This window comes from Anolis carolinensis, unplaced genomic scaffold (assembly GCF_035594765.1).
Source record: "Anolis carolinensis isolate JA03-04 unplaced genomic scaffold, rAnoCar3.1.pri scaffold_9, whole genome shotgun sequence".
In the NCBI taxonomy this organism is placed as follows: Eukaryota; Metazoa; Chordata; class Lepidosauria; order Squamata; family Dactyloidae; genus Anolis; species Anolis carolinensis.
The window spans coordinates 12805082-12824206 of NW_026943820.1; the positions used below are offsets into that span (position 1 = coordinate 12805082).

The 19125-nt window shown below is 41.0% G+C and overlaps 2 protein-coding genes across 2 annotated transcripts in view; one reads left to right on the plus strand and one right to left on the minus strand.

The window, feature by feature from the left end:
* Window positions 1–19125, plus strand: part of itfg1 (integrin alpha FG-GAP repeat containing 1) — a 157564-nt gene that overhangs the window by 84179 nt on the left and 54260 nt on the right. The window contains exons 11-13 of the mRNA XM_003222926.4: window positions 1193–1343; window positions 5198–5306; window positions 17446–17489. Of these exons, the coding sequence (XP_003222974.2) occupies window positions 1193–1343; window positions 5198–5306; window positions 17446–17489 (304 nt within the window). The remainder of the gene's footprint in view (window positions 1–1192; window positions 1344–5197; window positions 5307–17445; window positions 17490–19125) is intronic.
* LOC134293686 (uncharacterized) overlaps window positions 10961–19125 on the minus strand; it is a 72579-nt gene continuing 64414 nt past the window's right edge. Inside the window, exon 2 of the mRNA XM_062962012.1 lies at window positions 10961–13535. Within this exon, the coding sequence (XP_062818082.1) occupies window positions 13497–13535 (39 nt within the window). The 3' untranslated portion in view covers window positions 10961–13496. The remainder of the gene's footprint in view (window positions 13536–19125) is intronic.

Below are 19125 nucleotides of genomic sequence, written 5' to 3' on the forward strand. Positions count from 1 at the left end.
AAGCTTACAGTGCAATATAAATGACTGCACTTTGCAGATAAAAGCATTCTGTTTGGGGTTTTTGTTTTGTTTTGTTCTCCCAAAACCTTGACATACACTGCAAAACAGCCTTCAGTTTTACTGCTCTGCCCAGAAGTTTGGAAGTTTTAGAGGAGATTTTTAATATCCATGTTCTGCTTTTATATCTGCTTTCAGGTTGGAGAAATAGGTGATATCAAAAACATCTAGTTCTTTTTTGTTTCCTCTATAAAATCCAGTCAAAGGCACTAGATTGTGGCCATCAGGTTTCCCACCCTTCCTAGCAGCAACCACTGAAGTGGAATAAGGTAGAGAAGAGCAAATGTGCAATGACAAGCAAGACACAGGAGCGCCGCTTTTTCTTTAATATATAGTTTCTGAAAGGTCTATTTCCATATCACGTGGGCCTTTTCCCCCCCCTCCAGCTCCTAAAAGTAAAAACAAGTCTAGTATCCTTACTCTTTTTCATTGTGATCCTATTGTTATGGGCAGGAATAGAGAAGAAATTGCTGTCACAACCTAAGCCCTTTCTCTTCCATGCAGAAAGAAAATTAAGCTACGTATGGATTCTTGTCAGTGGTGACCACTCATCCCCAGGAATATTGTGATGGGACTACCATCATAAGCAAACAGGAAAAAAAATGTAGCTATTTCTGATACGTTCCTGCTATTATTATAAATATCGATAATGCCCATAATGTTATTCCTCTCACCAGTAGTTTCCTTCAGTCTAGATAAAGACATTTAAGTGGAAGAACAAGATAGGAGGCTCTGCTGTTTTAAAGGAGTCTCTGGAAACTCACAGTTTTTTGGAGAATATGGAAGAGTCTTTTTTATGAAAAATTGTTTTCAGTGTTTGGATGCTTGCAGATTGTTGGTTTGCAAAAATGAGTCCATCTCATGCTGCTGTTCCCCATTTTACAGGGGAATTCCAAGTAAGAGCAGGCAATCTCAAAGTTGTTAACACTATATTTTAAGAATTGTTTGGAGGATCTTCAACATTTTTCTATTTTCCCACTTTCCATAGCACTAGGAAGAAGAAAATAGTCCTTGCTTCTTATGAGCAGTTAGAGACTGACTAACGTTGAAGGGATCAGCTCATCATTAGCTTTACAAGAGGAAAGGAAGGGAAACAGGACTAAGTCCATGACATGCCTCTTTCTCTCCTTTGCAGCAACCAGCAAGCTTTCCTGTTGCAGAACGTCGAGTGCAATAATGCAAGCTGTGCGGGCGCCCACCGTATGTTTAAGGTCTACTGGGAACTCTCGGATCTACATCAGATCAAAGACGCAATGGTGGCAACCTTCTTTGACATTTATGAAGATGTGAGTTGTGGCCTCTATGTTCTTTTCCTGCCTTCTTAATTGCCATCTGCCCACTCCGATTTGAGGTTTCTTCCAAACTGGCACTTTGGAAGGTTTTGACCAGATGATCCTCAGTACATAATGAAAACAAACGAGTCAGTTGCAAACAAGTCATTTAGAGTTGAAGGGAGAGCTGTTGAGATTTATGAGAAGCAGTCACACTTCATTTCAACTACTTGAACACATCTGTGTTCATTCTTTCTGGGCAGGGGCAAGGGAATTGTCCCAATAATGTAACTAGAGCTATACAGTACCAGTGGAGAGGGCTCCGCTGTCACTTTGACTTAACCGTTTAACCATATTCTACTCTTCAACATTTTTGTGGTATAATCAATGAGTTTCATTAGTGTTTTGTTTTACTTCACAATTCCTTTGTGCCATCTTGCTGACTTTTTATAAAAAAGGGACAGGATAGAAATATCAATCGATACTAATAATATAGAAAGGAATGTCTCTGTGACTGTAGTAGTCATAACTCACAGGAGTGTTTGACAACTCAATTTTTTTCTGTCATCCAACTTGCACTTCTCCGTTTCAAGTCAAAATGCCAAAATTAGGAAAGGAGCACACTCGAATAAAAAGTGGAACATTCATAATCCATCTATTCCAAATTTCACAGTGTTTTTGGTTGCTATGCAAATGGAAATGTCTAGGTTCAAATAAAAAAAATCCAAAGTAGAGGGCTTTTTAGAAGCAAAAGGAAAGGGGGGGGTTCATATTTTAGGGTATGGCCTAAATTTTCATTGGCTAGTTTTGAAAGACAGTGTCAGACCAATTCACTAGAGAGGAGCCTACCACAACTGGTATTTATTTGCTTTTTTAAGAGTTGGAAATCAGGAGAGAGCCTGGCATGATTTCAGGGTTAGCTGAGGGGAAAGTGAGAAAACACAGGAGGGGGTAAAGCAATGCTACTAGACTTCCCAGTTTTTTAGTATGTTTTCGACCCTTCCTAAAGTCTTGCAGGATTTTCACTTGAAGATGTTTCCCGCTGAGCCTCCCCATAATAACTCTCAGGTGATCCTTATTAAAGCCTTGCTTATTAATGTGGATAACTTCTCAGGAACTGTCATTTGAAGCAGGAAACCTAAACTGTATCCAATTATTACAGAATGCATAGAAAGAGAGGCAGTGCCGGGCAGTATATATCCCAAAGCACAAATGTCAAGAGTCAGACGCCAATTAGCGAACAAAAATAGAGTTTATTCAGCAGATAAGCCAAAAAGTAATGTTAACACAGAAAAAACCTTGAAACACTTCACTATCAGTGCTTCAAGAGCAGTTCAAACAAAAATATAATTCAGCAACACAAGCAGGTAAAAACAAAGCTAAACAAACTTAGTGCAAACTGCACTTTCTGAGTCCAAGCCCTGCCAGCCGGCTCTGTAGTTTTCAAAGGAACAGTTCCCAAAAGAAAACACCAGATTGGTCAGGAAACAAACAAACAAACTAAGAATGCAGTAGACTGCTTCCACAATGTGGATAAAGCCGAAGGCTCCAAAAGGATGGTGAAAAGACGTCGTCCGGGATTCCAAGGTCAGGTCAGGAGATAACAGCGGTGTCCAAAGAGCAAGCCAGGAGTCAAAAGCCGATAGTAGTCATCAATCACAGGGCGAAGGCAGTAGCAAGGTCAAATTCCGATCCAAGGTCTGAAGAGGGTGCAGTCATCCAAAACCGGTCCACGATAAGACACAGCAAGAGCCAAGCTAGGTGATAACAGCAGATTCAAATCATAGTCCAAGTCCAGTCTTCATGGAAACACAGAGATCCCAATGGCGCCTCAGCAACACCTTGCCACACGCAAAGTGCAGTGGCCAAACATTCCCATTTTATTCCCCTTCCTCCTGGGTGACCAAACACTCACACCCAAACACTAGGTGTCCCAAATCTACTCAGAGTCTGAGCTCCACACAGCTAGAGCTCGTGGATCTGGAGTACCTAGCAATTCGTCGGAGTCCCAATCATCCTGCCCACACTTAGCCCCATGAACACTTAAAGAACCATCCTCCCTTCTCCAAGCATCCCAATTGAGATCAGCTCCTGCAGAAACCCCAGGTTCAGAAGTATCCATAGACCCCAAATCCCCACACATCTCCGGTGGCTGTGCCCATTCAGTGCCCGCTTCCCCAGCCACCACCTGTTCCTCAGCATCCATCTCCCCATCTGAATCTTCCTCAGAAGATCCCCCATATAGCTCTCTAAGTCGCTTCCTGCGCAACTCCTCCAGTGAACCCTCATCACGAGGGTTTTTTCTTCCTCTTCGAATTCCATCCCCATCAACCATAGTCCCCGAAGGCGCAGTCACAACAACAAAGGCATTTAAAGCTTAAAGCTAAGGAGGATAGATCTATCAGAGGATAGATCCATGATAGCAAAAGGGAATAATTTTCTGAATCAGTTGAGTTGAACCTCAAGGAACGTCATGCCTTCCCTATGGACCTCCCGAATAACTAGTGAAAGAAACAACAATGAACAAGATTATGGATGGGGATCCTTTTGCTTGGTCTCTGGCTCTCATCAGACCCACTCATGGCCAATAGTAAAACAATATGGGGTCTGTCCCAAAGATCTGGAAGACCAAATAACCCTAACTCAGAGCTAGAAAGATATTTATTCTTAATCTAGCAAGCATCTCTCACATTCTCAGCATCTGAGTCTAGCTTTTTCTTGTTTCAGGTAGATGAACTGGTTTTTTACTGCACTCTATTTAACTACAGACACTACAGCTGATCTTTTCAGACCCACTGACTTCACCCTCCCATGTTATATGGAGATGCTTTCCTACTGGGCTGAGCTACACCATAAAATAAATTAGAAGATACCAACCCCATTCCCTGCCTACTGAGTGCCAGCGATTCACAATAATTCATTTTCACACAGTACTTGAGCGTACAACACATCTGGTTCTCTATCTTCAGTGCCAAGTTTCTGCTGCCTGCAACTTCATTCTTCACTTTTGAACCTTTTGCCACCTCTGCCCAATGTATTCCCTACGGAGCACAGAAGTGCTTTAAGCACCTTAGTTGAGGTGCCATTTCTTATCTCTTTCCCCACGATGCATGTTTGTCGGGAAATTCCAAGGGTGAAAAGTACACCTCCACGTTTTTTGCTGTGTTTCCTGCCACATAACTCATTCAAAATGTTTTCATGTTCGCTAATATCTAGAAGTGAAGTTGTGACACTTTTGAAGCATTGTTAAATGCAGGCCTGATATCTGCTTAACACAGCAGTGTTTCCTGTAGCAGAGAAGACATAAAACTGACATTTTCCCCGTTAAACATAATGATGGAATGACATTGCTTGAAATCATTTTGTACTTAAAACCCATGTCTACAAACTGGATTGCTGCAAAACCGAGAAGAAAAGGAACATGACCAAGGAAGGGTATTGTTGGTGTATAAGGATGTGTCTACACTAAAGAGATGTCTATGCTGCTGTTTAATTCATTTCTCAAAATAAAGCTGGTGCCATCTAGCCTTAAAGATATTTTAGTTTCCATGCATGTAGTAGAACAGAGACTATGTAGAGACAAGTCCAGTCTTAAAATTAAAGGTGTATTTTTCCTCCCACCTTCTAAAAATGATGTTATTTTCCTCACAAACAGAATCAGGAACACACTGTTATCTATGAGGAATCAATACAAGCTTTACAGTCCATTTCTGACCTATATCTCCAGTTAATTTCTTTGTTGTTCTGAAGTTAATGTTATGATCTCAAATAGGAATTGTTTGTATTGTTTTGCTGAATTTTTATGGACTATTGAAGATCAGCTTTCCAATTTATTGATTTATTTACCTTCTTCTTTCTTGTTTGTTTAGGGAATTTTGGATATCCTTGTCCTCAGCAATAATTCTTCCAAGAAAGAGTTCACCATCCATGCGTTAAAAAATAACTTTGAAGCCGATGCTTATTTTGTTAAAGTCATTGGTAAGTGGCATACTATGAAAACATTAAAATACTATTTGGGGGAAAATTGATACTGGTTGCAGCTGAATGCAAAAGACTAAGGACAACAGAAAAAGGTTCATACTGTAGTCATGAAGTGAAAAAGAAAGCTTTATTGGACAGCATGTGTGGGAGAAATGGCTTAAAGAAAACCTAATTAATCATATATAATCCAAACTGCTTTTTCTTCTTCTATACCTCATGGTAATCCAGTACAAAAAGGGACAAAGTAGTTGCTCATATGTAATACTTTATTGTTGGCCTTTGTAAATAATGTCATGCATGGTCTTTTGTCAGGCTCACTTCAAAGGATCAGTCTGAACGCAGATCAAAGATAGCTGCTCTCAAATCCAATCTTTATTGAAGAATACATGACTTTGGAAAAGTCGAGAATGACCTAATGTTTACATACAATCATTTTTATCACCTCTGATGCAACGTAACACCACACGCAAATATCATCATCAAACCCCACCCCTTGTATCACATTTCTACTATTCCCACACACTATACCAATTATAATTGTTTATACTTTCAACCCCGAGTTCCCAGGCTCATTCTATCTTCTTCTGCCAGGTGCTTCCAGGGTTATTTATGTTATGACTCCAAGTCCAGGGCTTGGAAATTCAGCCCTGGGACTTGGTTCCATGACATGGCGCCCTCTTTTTCTTCGTCCTCCTCTTCGGTTCTTCTTTCATCACAATCCTGAAATAAATCAAACAATAACTCTATGTGTCCATTTTGTCCAAAGTACCCATATACTTTTTCAGTAAGCTGCGATGGAATACTGGGTGTATTTTCCCTAAACTTTTTGGCAATGCCAACTGGAAAGTCACTTCGTTGATAACACCCTGTATTCTGAATGGTCCAATATATTTGGGGCCCAATTTTCTCGAAGGTAGCCCCAATTTGATGTTTTGGGTACTTAACCACACTAAATCTCCTTTCTCCAATTTATCGCCTTCCACCCTTTTTCTGTCTGCGAATGTTTTATACTTTTTGTGTGCTTCCTTTAAGGATGCAGTCACTTGACTCCAGCATTCTAGCATTTGAGTTTTCCATTTCCCTGCCCCTGTTTCTTCATTCTCTGTCCATTTTGGCAACTGGGGCAGAGGCTGTATTTCATACCCGTAAACTACTTCAAAGGGAGTTTTATTTGTTGCTGAATGTATAGTCGAATTAAAAGCTAGTTCTGCGAAAGCCAGCCACTTAGACCAGTCATTTTGTTTCATGTTAGAGTACATTCGAAGGAACTGCCCAAGCGTCTGTTGAGTACGTTCTACTGCCCCGTTTGTCATGGGGTGAAAAGCAGAACTTAGACTCCTTTCTGCTCCTAGCATTTCCAAGAATTTTTCCCAAAATTTTGCTGTGAATTGAACCCCTCTGTCACTGACCACTCTACTGGGACATCCATGAAGTTTGTAAATATGGTTTATGTATAATTCAGCTAGTTTCTCTGCCGATGGTAATTTCGTCAGTGCTATAAAGTGGGCCTGTTTAGAAAACAGGTCTAATACTGTCCAAATATAACGATGTCCTTTGCTAACCGGCAGTTCCCCCACAAAGTCCATAGCTACACATTCCCAAGGCCTGGTAGGTTCCGCTACTGTTTGTAATAATCCCATTGGCTTCCCTCCTCTCGATTTATTTCTGGCACAATCATCACATTGAACAACATGATTCTTTATGTCCTTCCTCATTCCTGGCCACCAACAATGTTTTGCTATTGCCTTTGTTGTTTTTGTAATTCCTGTATGACCAGCTTATTGTGAAAACGATGCAAAATCTTAATCCTTAATATTGCTGGGATATACAGTTTCTTGTTCACAAACCAAAATCCCCCCTTCTGCTCCCCCTTTTCTGCGTTGGATGCGATCCACTGATCTCCTTCGTATGACTGTTTCAGTTCTTTTCCCCAACTATTTTCCCCGTCGAATTCAATAATAGCAGTGTCCTCTCTTTGGGTTTGCGCTCTTGTCCTGACAGCTAAGCCCCATTGTTTATCAGAGAATATTGTTCCCTCTTTTGCTGTGGTTATGCCTTCGTGTTGAGGCATGCGTGAAAGAGCATCTGCCAAGACATTCTGTTTCCCCTGGAAAAACTTTAATTGGAAATCGAACCTGCTGAAGTATTGTGCCCATCTAATTTGTTTGGGGGACAATTTTCGAGGAGATTTTAAATACTGGAGGTTCTTATGGTCAGACCAAATTTCAAATGGGATTCCGCTCCCTTCGAGGAAGTGTCGCCAGCATTCTAAGGCTTTTAATATGGCTAATGCCTCTTTTTCCCATATGGGCCAACATTTTTCAGTTTCACTGAACTTCCGGGACAAATATCCACAAGGTTTTAAGTTCCCATTTTGATCCTTTTGCAATAGTACTGCCCCGTATGCACAGTCTGAAGCATCGCAATGGATTATGAAAGGGCTCCGGATATCGGGGTGTTTTAGGACGGGTTCTTCTGTGAAGCATCATTTAGGGTTTCAAATGCCTTTTGGCATTCTGGCGTCCAACTCAGTTTGGCGCCAGGAGCTTTCACTTTTGCTGTCTCCCCTTTCCCTTTTGTTTTTAAAAGTTCAGTAAGGGGTGCGGTTATTTGCGCAAAGCCTTTTATGAACGATCTATAAAAATTTGCAAACCCCAGAAATGATTGCAATTGCCTCCTTGTTTGAGGTACTCCCCATTCTTTTACGTCTGATACTTTAGACGGGTCCATAGCTAACCCTTCTGGAGATATCCGATACCCCAGAAAGTCAATTTGAGTTTTATTAAATTCACATTTGGACAGTTTTGCATACAGCTTTGCTTCCCTTAGTCTCTGCAAAACTTCCCGGACCAATTCCACGTGCTTTTCTTTATCTTCGCTCACGATCAAGATATCATCAAGGAATATGAATACCCCTCGGTACAACAATGGGTGCAGTATTTCATTTATAAACTCCCTAAAGCAACTGCCGCCATTTTTTAACCCAAATGGCAAAATTTTATATTCAAAATGGCCGAATGCGCAGGAAAATGCAGTTTTCCAAGTATCCTCAGGTTTGATTCTTAATTTATGATATGCTTCAATTAAATCAAGTTTAGTAAATATGCTCACTTTCTTCAATACGGTAATTAAATCCTTTACTAAGGGCATAGGGTATTTATTGTCCTTAGTAATTGCATTTAAATTTCGATAGTCAATGCACAATCTTAGGGAGTTGTCTTTCTTTCTCCTAAATAACACTGGGGCTCCGAGAGGAGAATTGGATGGCTTAATGAAGCCTCGCGCCAGGTTCTTATCAATATATTTCCTCAATTCCTCCTTCTCCTGAACAGACATGGGATACACTTTTGGTTTTGGTAAGTTTGCTCCTGGGGTTATTTCAATTTCTACTTCTATATTCCTCTTGGGAGGTAATTTACTTGCCTCTTTCTGATTGAAAACATCCACAAAGTCTCTGTATTCAGGTGGCAATAGCTGTGGGTCTATTTCACCTGCTTCATCTCCCTTGTCCTCCTCTCCTGCTATTTTGCTTATCTCCCATTGCGTCTGTTGTTCTTTAAATGCTAGGCTCTTTCCTCTCCAATCTACTTCAGGATTTGCCTGTTCGAGCCATGGGATTCCTAGTATTACGTGGTATGTGGCAATAGGGGCTATCACAAAGGATATTCTTCCTTCCCATTTGCCTATTTTACATGGGACCCCCCGTATTTCCTTTGTAGATACTTCCCCAGCAGCAACTGATCCATCTAGCTGCGAAAATGCAATTGGGGAGTCAAGCAACGTCTGCTGGCATTTCAGCGCTCCTGCTAGTTCCGGAGTTATAATGTTCCTAGAACAACCGCAATCCACGAATGCCCTGCAGGTGGCCCGATTCTCTAGCCCCGATAGGCAGATTGGCACTACTAGCATGCGTTTGTCTCGACTCACCAGCCTTTCCGGAGATTCTGGGGCTCGCACCTCCTCCTCCGCTCGCCTCCCGGTTGCTGGCTTGGGCTTTGAGGGTTTTGGCGGCTCCCCCTTCCGGGCCCAACATTCTGCTGCTCGATGGCCCGTCTTCCCACATACAAAGCATCCCGGCTTGGGTTTGTTGTCATCTCCTTTGAAGGGGATCCCCGGCCTCCCTCCGGGTCTTTCCTGCTTCCTCGTTTCTCCTCGACCTCTCGCCACCGGTCTTTGCTGGCCGCCGCCGCCCCTGAAATGCTTTACTTGGGCCAGGGTGGATTCGACGCGCCCCGCTAGTTGTATCCAGCCCTGGAGTGTTTCCGGGTTGTCTCTGTGCGCTGCCCAACTGAAAACCTCGGGGCGTAGTCCCTCTTTGAATATCTCCACTTTGGTCACTTCAGACCACTCTGGTACCCTTTCCGCGAGATGGAGGAATTCCTCTGCGTACTCGGGCACCGTTTTGTCCCTCTGCTTTATTCCTTTAAGCTGGTCTCGAGCCCTCAATTGCTCTAGCCGGTCTCTGAACCGGTTTTCCAGTGCGGCGAGGAAGCGGGGCACTGACCTCAGGCATGGGTCGCGTCTGGCATATAGTTGCACATACCAGCTGGCCGCTCCTCTCTTTAGTGTGTTGCCGATGGCCCGAACCATGCTTGCTTCGGAGGGGAATGTGTGTGCATTGTCTTCCATATATCCTCTGATGCTAATGAGGAAAAAGTTCAGTTCAGATGATTCCCCTCCGTATTCCAGTTTGAGATCTTCCCTCCTTTGCATCCATTCTGCGGCCCGTTGATGCTGTCTGGGAGGCATGGGGAAGGGTTGCATCGGGTTTCCTTGGACGGCCCCTTTGAACACGCCGCGCCCCACTCCGGCGGTCGTTCTGCGCGGCTCCCGAAATTCTGCCGCTGCTGTCGGCCCTTCCGCCCATCCGAATGCGGGCCTCGCTGTAGCCCCCGCACCTCGCCTTCCCTCGTCGTACGGCACATCCTCCTCCTCTTCCTGGATCTCCGGCTCCTCTCCGCCTTCGTCCGCTAATCCACTGGACCCGATCCCTGGCCCCAGTGGTCTTTCCACCCCGACGCCCATTCGGGGGGTTGGAAGTTCTGTTGGAGTTGGCGGACTCAGAGTTCCCAGAGCTTGCTGGCGCTCCACTTCGCGCGCCATTCTGTCTCGGAACTCCAGTTCCTGCCAGTATTCCTCATCCCCCTCGCCCCTCGCCGCCACGGGGCTCTGCGTTGAGGCGCGCTGGCCCCTCTGGCTCCAATCTCCTTCTTTACTTGGTTCTCTCTCGGCGCCATATCGGGTGGGCTCCTTCTGGAGATTCTCTTCCAATAGTGGCACCAACCTCCCCACGGTTTCCGACAGCCTGGATAAATTAGTTTCCAGGATGGATAACCGCAGGGCCACGGTCTCTGGCATGCTTCCTCCAGATCCCCAACTGGTTTCTGCAGCCGCAGAGACGCCTCTTCCTCCTCTTGGAATCCTCTGGGTCACGCCGTTCGGCCTGGGGTACCCCGTAGAGGAAGCTATGGCTTGCAGCGTCTCTTCCCCCAACGGCCGGGCCCCTGGCAAAGGCCTCCCTGCTCCATTTGGGCTTTGATCTCCTTCTTCATTCATTATCACTTCACTGCGAATCCGCAGGAGGGTGAGAACGGGATTCTCGACTTAAATGTCAGGCTCACTTCAAAGGATCAGTCTGAACGCAGATCAAAGATAGCTGCTCTCAAATCCAATCTTTATTGAAGAATACATGACTTTGGAAAAGTCGAGAATGACCTAATGTTTACATACAATCATTTTTATCACCTCTGATGCAACGTAACACCACACGCAAATATCATCATCAAACCCCACCCCTTGTATCACATTTCTACTATTCCCACACACTATACCAATTATAATTGTTTATACTTTCAACCCCGAGTTCCCAGGCTCATTCTATCTTCTTCTGCCAGGTGCTTCCAGGGTTATTTATGTTATGACTCCAAGTCCAGGGCTTGGAAATTCAGCCCTGGGACTTGGTTCCATGACAGTCTTTTATAGATAGTTATACTAATAACATTTCAGTTTTTAATATATCAGGCACTTCATGCAGTAAGTTAGATAAAAATAAAGTAAACACAAAGCCAAATGAAGAACTAGATGGAGAAAGACTGAAGAAGGAAAGAATAAGCATTGACCCTGCTCCATTCAGAGTTTCTGATTTCTGAAAGAAAATTCCTCCTAGTAATTCTGACATGTTGTAGTTGGGTGCCTTCAAGTCATAATTGACTTATGGTGATCCCAAGGCAAATCTATGCCAGGGTTTTCTTGGTAGACTTTGTGTACAAGAAGTTTGCTCTTATCTTCCTATTTATAGGCTGAAACTCTTCTAGAATGATTTGATTTATGTTCTACAGATTATGAAGGTATTACGAGCTCCTATATATTCAAGTTAAGCTTTATTTGATGTTTAGACCATAGGTCTTTCACATATATGGCAAACAAAGAAATGCATGAAAATCAGATTATTAAATACAATATAAAATACACCATTAAAGTCCTATATAAATCATTAAAATTCTATGTATATCAATGGCGAGACACACCCTTAAAATACTACACAAGATTCTGCATGGACTAGCACCTGAATAGTTAAAAACCAGGTAAAACCAAGTAAATACAGCATTATTAAAACTTAAGCAGGGAACACCAATGTAGAGACTACCGCTCCCTAAAATCCAAGCTAAACACCCACATCTTCAGCTGCTCTAAGTTGCAACCCCTATACAGGAGATCATAATGCTTTCATACAGTTCTTTGTCTAAGAACCCAAACAAGTGTATTGTTGTTGTTGTTGTTACTATTATTATTATTATTACATTATGTAACATAATTTTTGTCCCTAGGTTAGAAATATCATTTCCTCGTTGGTTCTATCATAAAAACATGGAAAAGGTTTATTAAACTGCAAAAACTTCGCTTTTGCAGGACATCCTGCAGCACATTTTGCTCTAGCTTTTCAATGAATATCTCAATGAGTATCAAACAATTCAGCAACCACCAAAAAAAACACACACACACAACAAAGTTTCTGGAATATGAGAAATACTTTCAAAGTAAGGACCGCAGAATGAAACAGGAAATAACATTTTCAAACCAGGAACAGAACATCTTTCAATTTGTGTTACATAGTTTTATTACCCTGCTTCTTCTCTCCCAAAGGGAAGAGAAGAATGCTTTGGGGTTTTAATTTGCATATATATATGTACATTGAAACCCCAACACATAGAATCCTTAAAGTCAGATTAAACACAAGACTTATTTTAAAATTCATAGTTAAAACCAATGAAACAACTGAAAACCCTGTGCAACTACATAAAACACGGTGACCCCTGTGTATCTTAATTGCAGTTGGGAGAAAGGGCAGGTTTTCTTCCAAGGTTGAAATGGGAAGAAGTGTGTAATTACACCAACACTCTCAAGGGTTTTGTGGCACCTTTAAGGCTAACAAACATATTTTAGCATAACCTTTCCTGGATTATAAATAACAGATGTTTATCATGTGTCAGCTGCCTTTCTTATTGCTAAGATGTTAGTGCTGAAACATTGCAGCCAGTGTTAATAGTCTAATGGTTATTTTCTCCATTCAGTGTTGTTCTGATCACACTGACAACAATGTGAATAAAAGCATTATGTGTAATATATGCACCTATGGAAAGAGATCACTCTTTTTCAAATAAAACAGGTTGAAAGGTGCAATAAGATTTAATCATGATCAAGAGACCTCTTTCGTTATGTTGGCTGTTGTCAACTTATTTTTCCACTCTCTTTAACCACCTTCATGTTCTCTGGAGGATTGCTAGTTGCCGCCTTTAAATCCAGTGTTGCAAATGCAGTTTATGTGTTATTTTGTGCTCGTTTCATCATTTTCTTCAATGGCAGATAAGTACTTTCACTTGGAACTTTGTTCCATTGTATGAAACTGCATTGTAGGTATGTGAGTGATAAAAGTTGGGTTTTTTAATGAAGAGGGAAAACTTTTTTATTCCCTTCCATGCAGATAGGAGAAAATATGCAAGACAAACGAAAGCGAAATACCCTTTTCAGCAGCTTTTTAGTCAATGTCCAGGAGTTGCATTGCTTTTTAATCAGAACTGTGGAGAATTAGCTTCAATAGACTCTGCCGCTTGCTGCTTCTGAGTGCAGAGGTTATGCTGGTGCTGGGAATGCTATCGGTTCAATGAAATACGATGCGCACTTATTGGATCACCAAGCATGATGGTGAGAACTATTGATCCTCCAACTCTGAAAAACAAAATTCATGGGGTGTGTAAGCTATGCAAAGATTAAAATATTTCAGATTTTTAAAGTGAATAGGGAATCCAAATCATTAGTGTTATTTACATATTAAAAACCCCTCGCATTGGGTTCTGAAGTATACTTTTCAGTATTTTGCAGGTGAAGGAAAGGGAACTTTTTACCTCTCTGTAGTCATTATGAGCACAACTTGAAGGCAGGTTTTGAAGTCTGAATCGACTTTATAGATTTGTGTAGGTTTCTGGAGTATAAGAACTACTTTCAAAGTGAGTACCACACAATTAAACAGGAAACAATGCTTTTAAAAGAGGAACAGAACATTTTTCAACCTTTGTTACATAGTGCAATGTTCCAGTGCCAATCTCTCCCCATATCTTGAGTGCCAGAGGTGACAATCTGAGAAAGCCCAGGTTTTTTAGCAGTGATCCCTGATTATGGGAAAATTACTTGGCACCAGAATTATGATTCATCCAGGCATTTTCAGCGCTTTGAGTTCCACTATCTCCTTTTTGTTTGACATCTTGTTTTATATTGCTTTTTATAATGTATTTCTAATATTAAGCACTGCTCTGAAGTCAAGTATGATTACCTATGATACACACATTATTCGTAAATAGCTTTTCTGCCCACCAGGGCCCCCCAAGCCTATGTGAAATAAAGTCTCAGTATAAAAACAGAACTGATTATTCTTTCCAAGCTCGCTAAAAAGACAATTTAGAAGCTAAAGACCTGACAAAATAATAGAGTTGTAAGTGTCTGCTGGTAGCTTCGTAGGAATGGAGTTCAGCTGCCTTCAGGTATTGCTAGAGAAAAAGTCCTGCCTCAGGCATTCACCCTTCTGACCGTAATAGGATGTGCAGCAGGCTTCCCATTGAAGATTCCAGTTTCCATGCCAGATTCTGTGCCACAAGGTGATTTTTAAGGTATCCTGGCTCCAAGTCATAAGCTTCATAAATCAAACCAATAGCTGGAATATAGCTCAAAAAGGAACTAGAAACAATTACAGTTGGTTTAGGACTGGTGATATTTAATCTCTAAGTTTTTTTGTGTGTATCAGGAGTGACTTGAGAAACTGCAAGTCACTTCTGGTGTGAGAGAATTGGCTGTCTGCAAGGACATTGCCCAGGGGATGCCTGGATGTTTGAGAGGCTTCTCTCATGTCCTGGTCTCCAAAGTGAATGCCAGACAATGCTTGGACTGTCACATTTTGCCCTAATTGTGGCCCATGAACCATTTTCAAGAATTGGCCCACATAGAGTCCATTGATATTTTACCCTTTATTGCCTTTAAGTGCCCTACTGTGGGTTATTGGTGCCCCATGGAATTTCCAACACTTTAATTTCCATCCTTTGATTTAAGAGGTTGAGGAATTCACTTACTATTATGCAAGATATGTAATTCTGTAGAATTTGTAATAAAATTGTTTAGTTAAATACAGCTTTCCTTTGTTCTTCGATACCTACTGGGCAAAAAAGTGACCTAAATATCATATTTAAAATTAGAAGCAGGAACAGTCTGGAATAATATTGTACGCACTTGCTGAGATCCTTTTCCTCCCCGATTGTTTCTGTCTAAAACGGTGCTGACGCTTCTTGCATCTAAAAGTGCAAACCCACCAATTACTTTTTTAAAAGAGCAGTTCCACAGAGGGCAAACTCCTTTCAAAGAGGCCCGGCTTTGGCACCAGGTTATTAAGGAATCGGTGCTTAATCGCAGCGTGTGGCTTGGCTGAACGGGCTTCTAAGTCTTGGCACAAAAAGCACACGCTTTCAGGAACAGATGTTCTTCGAAGTATTGAGGGACAAGGGAGGAAGGGGAAAGCGAATGAGACATTAATTTGTAGCTGCTGACGATGTTTTCCATAGTCGGAAAGCTGATTTGCTCAGGCATTCGTTACCTTTCCTCTCCTCACCCGAACCACAAAATTGGTTCTGCTTTTTAACAATAGCGTTTAGATCCAAGCAGGTAAATTGCTGGTGGGATATAAGCCTTTATTGATTCTGTGTCAAAGAGGAAACAAATTTGTTTTTATAAGCAATGGTACATTTCTGCCTAGTGGAAATATCCACTTTCGGGGATATGCTATGCCAGCAATATGCAACTTGCATGCAGAGTAGCAACTTTGTACAACACATGGCAATAACTGGATACGGTTGTACCATTGCAAATGCTATGTACATAGCTCCTCTTCCACTACTGTTAGCAGCATACATTTGCTTCTTTGTGACAAGTAATTTACCTCCTGTGTATAGGGTGACTTACCCATGCATATGTCACTACAAGGAAACTAGCCAAAAATGGAGTCTAAAGGTGCATTTACACTGTAGAATCAATGCTGTTGACACCACCTCAACTGCCCTGGCTCAGTGCTATGGAATCCTTGGAGTTGAAGTTTTACAAGGTCTTTAGCCTTCTCTGTCAAAGAGTGCTGGCCCATCATCAAGCTACAAGTCCATGATTCCGTAGCATTGAGCCATTGCAGTTGAAGTGGTGTCAAATTGCATTAGGATGTGCACCCTTTAACACAAAGATAGTTTGTGGTTTCACAGGAATTTCATACATATACGTCAAGGATTCCATAGCACTGAGCCAGGGCAGTTGAGGTGGTGTCAAATTGCATTGATTCCATAGTGTAGATACACCTTTAGACTCCACTTCTCGGCTGGTTTCCTGGTAGTGACATATGCATGGGTAAGTCACCCTATACATGGGAGGCAAATTACTTGTCACAAAGAAGCAAATGCATGCTGCTAACACAGTAGAAGAGTAGCTATGCATACAGCATTTGCAATGATTCAACGGTGTGTGTGTGTGTGTGTGTATATATATATATATATATATATTATATAATAATCATATATATATATATATATATGCACCTTATTGTCATTGTGCTTTGCACAACAAAATCAAATGCCTTCCTCAGCATAGAGAGCAATATATAGAGCGTTATTGAACTTTTTTTGAATGCCAGGGTAGTACAGAGTGACCCTCAGCCTATTACAGATAATCTCAGTATCCGTTATTTTGTCCCCAAAACCTGCCCTTGACTTATATATCGGGTAAACTTATGCACTAGTATATACAGTAGTTTTAATATCATTCCTGTTAAAAATATGTGTTGCTATGACAAAGTGTCTAACATAAGGTTATATTGCAGGAAACTTGAGAAGAGATTGTAAGGATGTTTGAGTTTAGTCAGAGAAACTTAAATTTAAATCCACAGCTCTGTATGAAGCTCACTATTTGACTTTGACCCAGCCATTCAGTATTTCAGTGTAAATGACATTGCAGAATGCTTGTATCAATAAAATAGAATAATTCTCTCTACATGAGTCATCCTGATTTGTGGTGGGAGAAAGTATGTAATATTCATTGTGATGAAAAGTGGGGATGTATTGATTCAAGAGTCAGAAGCTAATCAGAATAAATAAAGTGTACAAGCCTTTACTTCTAGCATGCACTTTGTTTCCATTCTTACATAGGTGTCCTATTTGTGTTCTTCAGCACATTCCCTGATCAAGAAATAGTAGCGATAGAATAGCGATTGCTTAATTAACACCCTCACTATGCAAACAGTATGATCTGGGTAAATCAATAATGGCTTTTTCAATTTTAATGTGAGGCCAGCAATATTAATCTTGATTTTTATGGGATCTCTGTGAAGGAAATGCAGCTTGGTCCCTGTGCAAATGCATAATGAAATGGAAGCAATGTTTAGGTTTTTATTCTTTCAATTCATATTGTGATTATGATTTTAATAAGTGATTATCAGACTGTAAACCACCTTGTTTCCCATATTGTGAAAAAAGAGGGATATAAATTCAATAAATGCCTTAGAAAATTGCACAGCCTACACTGTTAAAGTTACACCGGTCTCCTCTCTGTTTATCCACAGTTCTCAGTGGCCTTTGTTCAAATGACTGTCCTCATAAAGTAACAGTAAGTACACAGCTATAATCTTTTGTTTTATTTGTTTCACAAATCCCTACAATGTTTGGCTTTGTAAGAGGATAAATGGATATGGAAGGATCATGAGGCCCTCAGTTTACAACCTAAGCATTGTGATGACAGCCAGAGACTTTTTTTTTTTTGCATGAGAAGTGTTTTCGTATTAATGGTGAATCATTTCCTAACCAGAACTTCTAAAAAGACCCTGACAAATAATAAGTAGAAGGTTAAAATAATAGATCTGTAGCAGTGAACTTCCCTTTTAGTTTCCCAAGTCTGCATAATTTCTTGGATATCAAAGTTCGCCGAACGTCCTGGAAATTAGGAATGGAGTTACACAAAACCTATCACAGAACATTGGTCTTAGACATTCCATCTGGAATCTTAGAATGGCAGTTCTTGAACATAAAACCTTCAGAGTTAAAGCAGTTGAAATAGTTTAGCCACAAATGGTAGTCCATTGATAGCAGGTTGAACAGAGACAATGGTTTCCAGGTACACTACATATTTTGTAACACGAGTTGACAATCCCAGCCACAAGCAGGTTCTCAAACTCACTTCATCTCATCTCTTTTCTGGTGCTGAACTCATGATTACACATAATTCCAAGCACTCCTTCTGCTATTCATATCCTTTATCTACTCATCTTTACTGTAGATCCTGTCTCCCAACTTTTATCTCCCAATTCTGCAAGCATTGTTGAGTATGAGCTTGTCACTCTATCACCAGACTTACCATTTTTGCTATTACTATTTACGCTCATTCTCAGCACAAAAGAAATTGGTAAAATTGTTTGTCCATATATCGGATGAAGTTTGTGACAGATGCTTTCACAAAGGTGCTTAAAGTCTCTTGTATCCTGATACAGATCAACATGGCCATGTCTTTGAAACACAAGTCTGTTTTGAAAAAGACAAAACATTATGATTTGCAAAAATGTGAAGTACTGGTTGTAATGAGTTTGTGATGATTTTGTAACTTTATTTTGTAGGTTTTTTGTTTCAATAGCAAATGGGTTACTATAGGTCGGTTAATTCCCTCCTCCAAATATATTTTCTTGTTACCCCTACTCCCCTGTGTTAGAAATAAATAAGGATCTATTTTCTACTTCAGAAAATGTGGAGGAAATTCCACCAAAAAAAATGTAAAACTATTTGCTATACATCACATTCCATTCATTCAGTTTGCTATCCGTATAACTTTGCAAAGTTTGCTCTGCCTTTCTCTTGACCATTTTCTGTTGTGTGATCGAGCCTCCAAATAAGCCTTAAGCAAAAAAAAATGAAAAGCAATAATTTTGAAAGTCATTTCAGCAAGGCCCAATTTGTGACAGCAACTTTTAGGCATTTTACTTGACAGCTTGTGTCCCTAAGGCACACTGTAGTTGAAACATTTGCTTCTCGCTTATCTCCTTTCGACTGTGTTTGAGGATCACGTCTTCTTGAACGATTTGCCTTATCCTTTATTCTCCCTTCCCAGAGGTACCCGATTTGCTACTTCCTTGACATGGAAGGGTAGCAAGCAGAGGATATTCTGCTTTTCATATGCTTTGTCTTTCTGACTTGTATTCACATTTGTATTAAACTCCCCAGAAAGCATAATGATTTTGACTTTGGAATAATTTCTT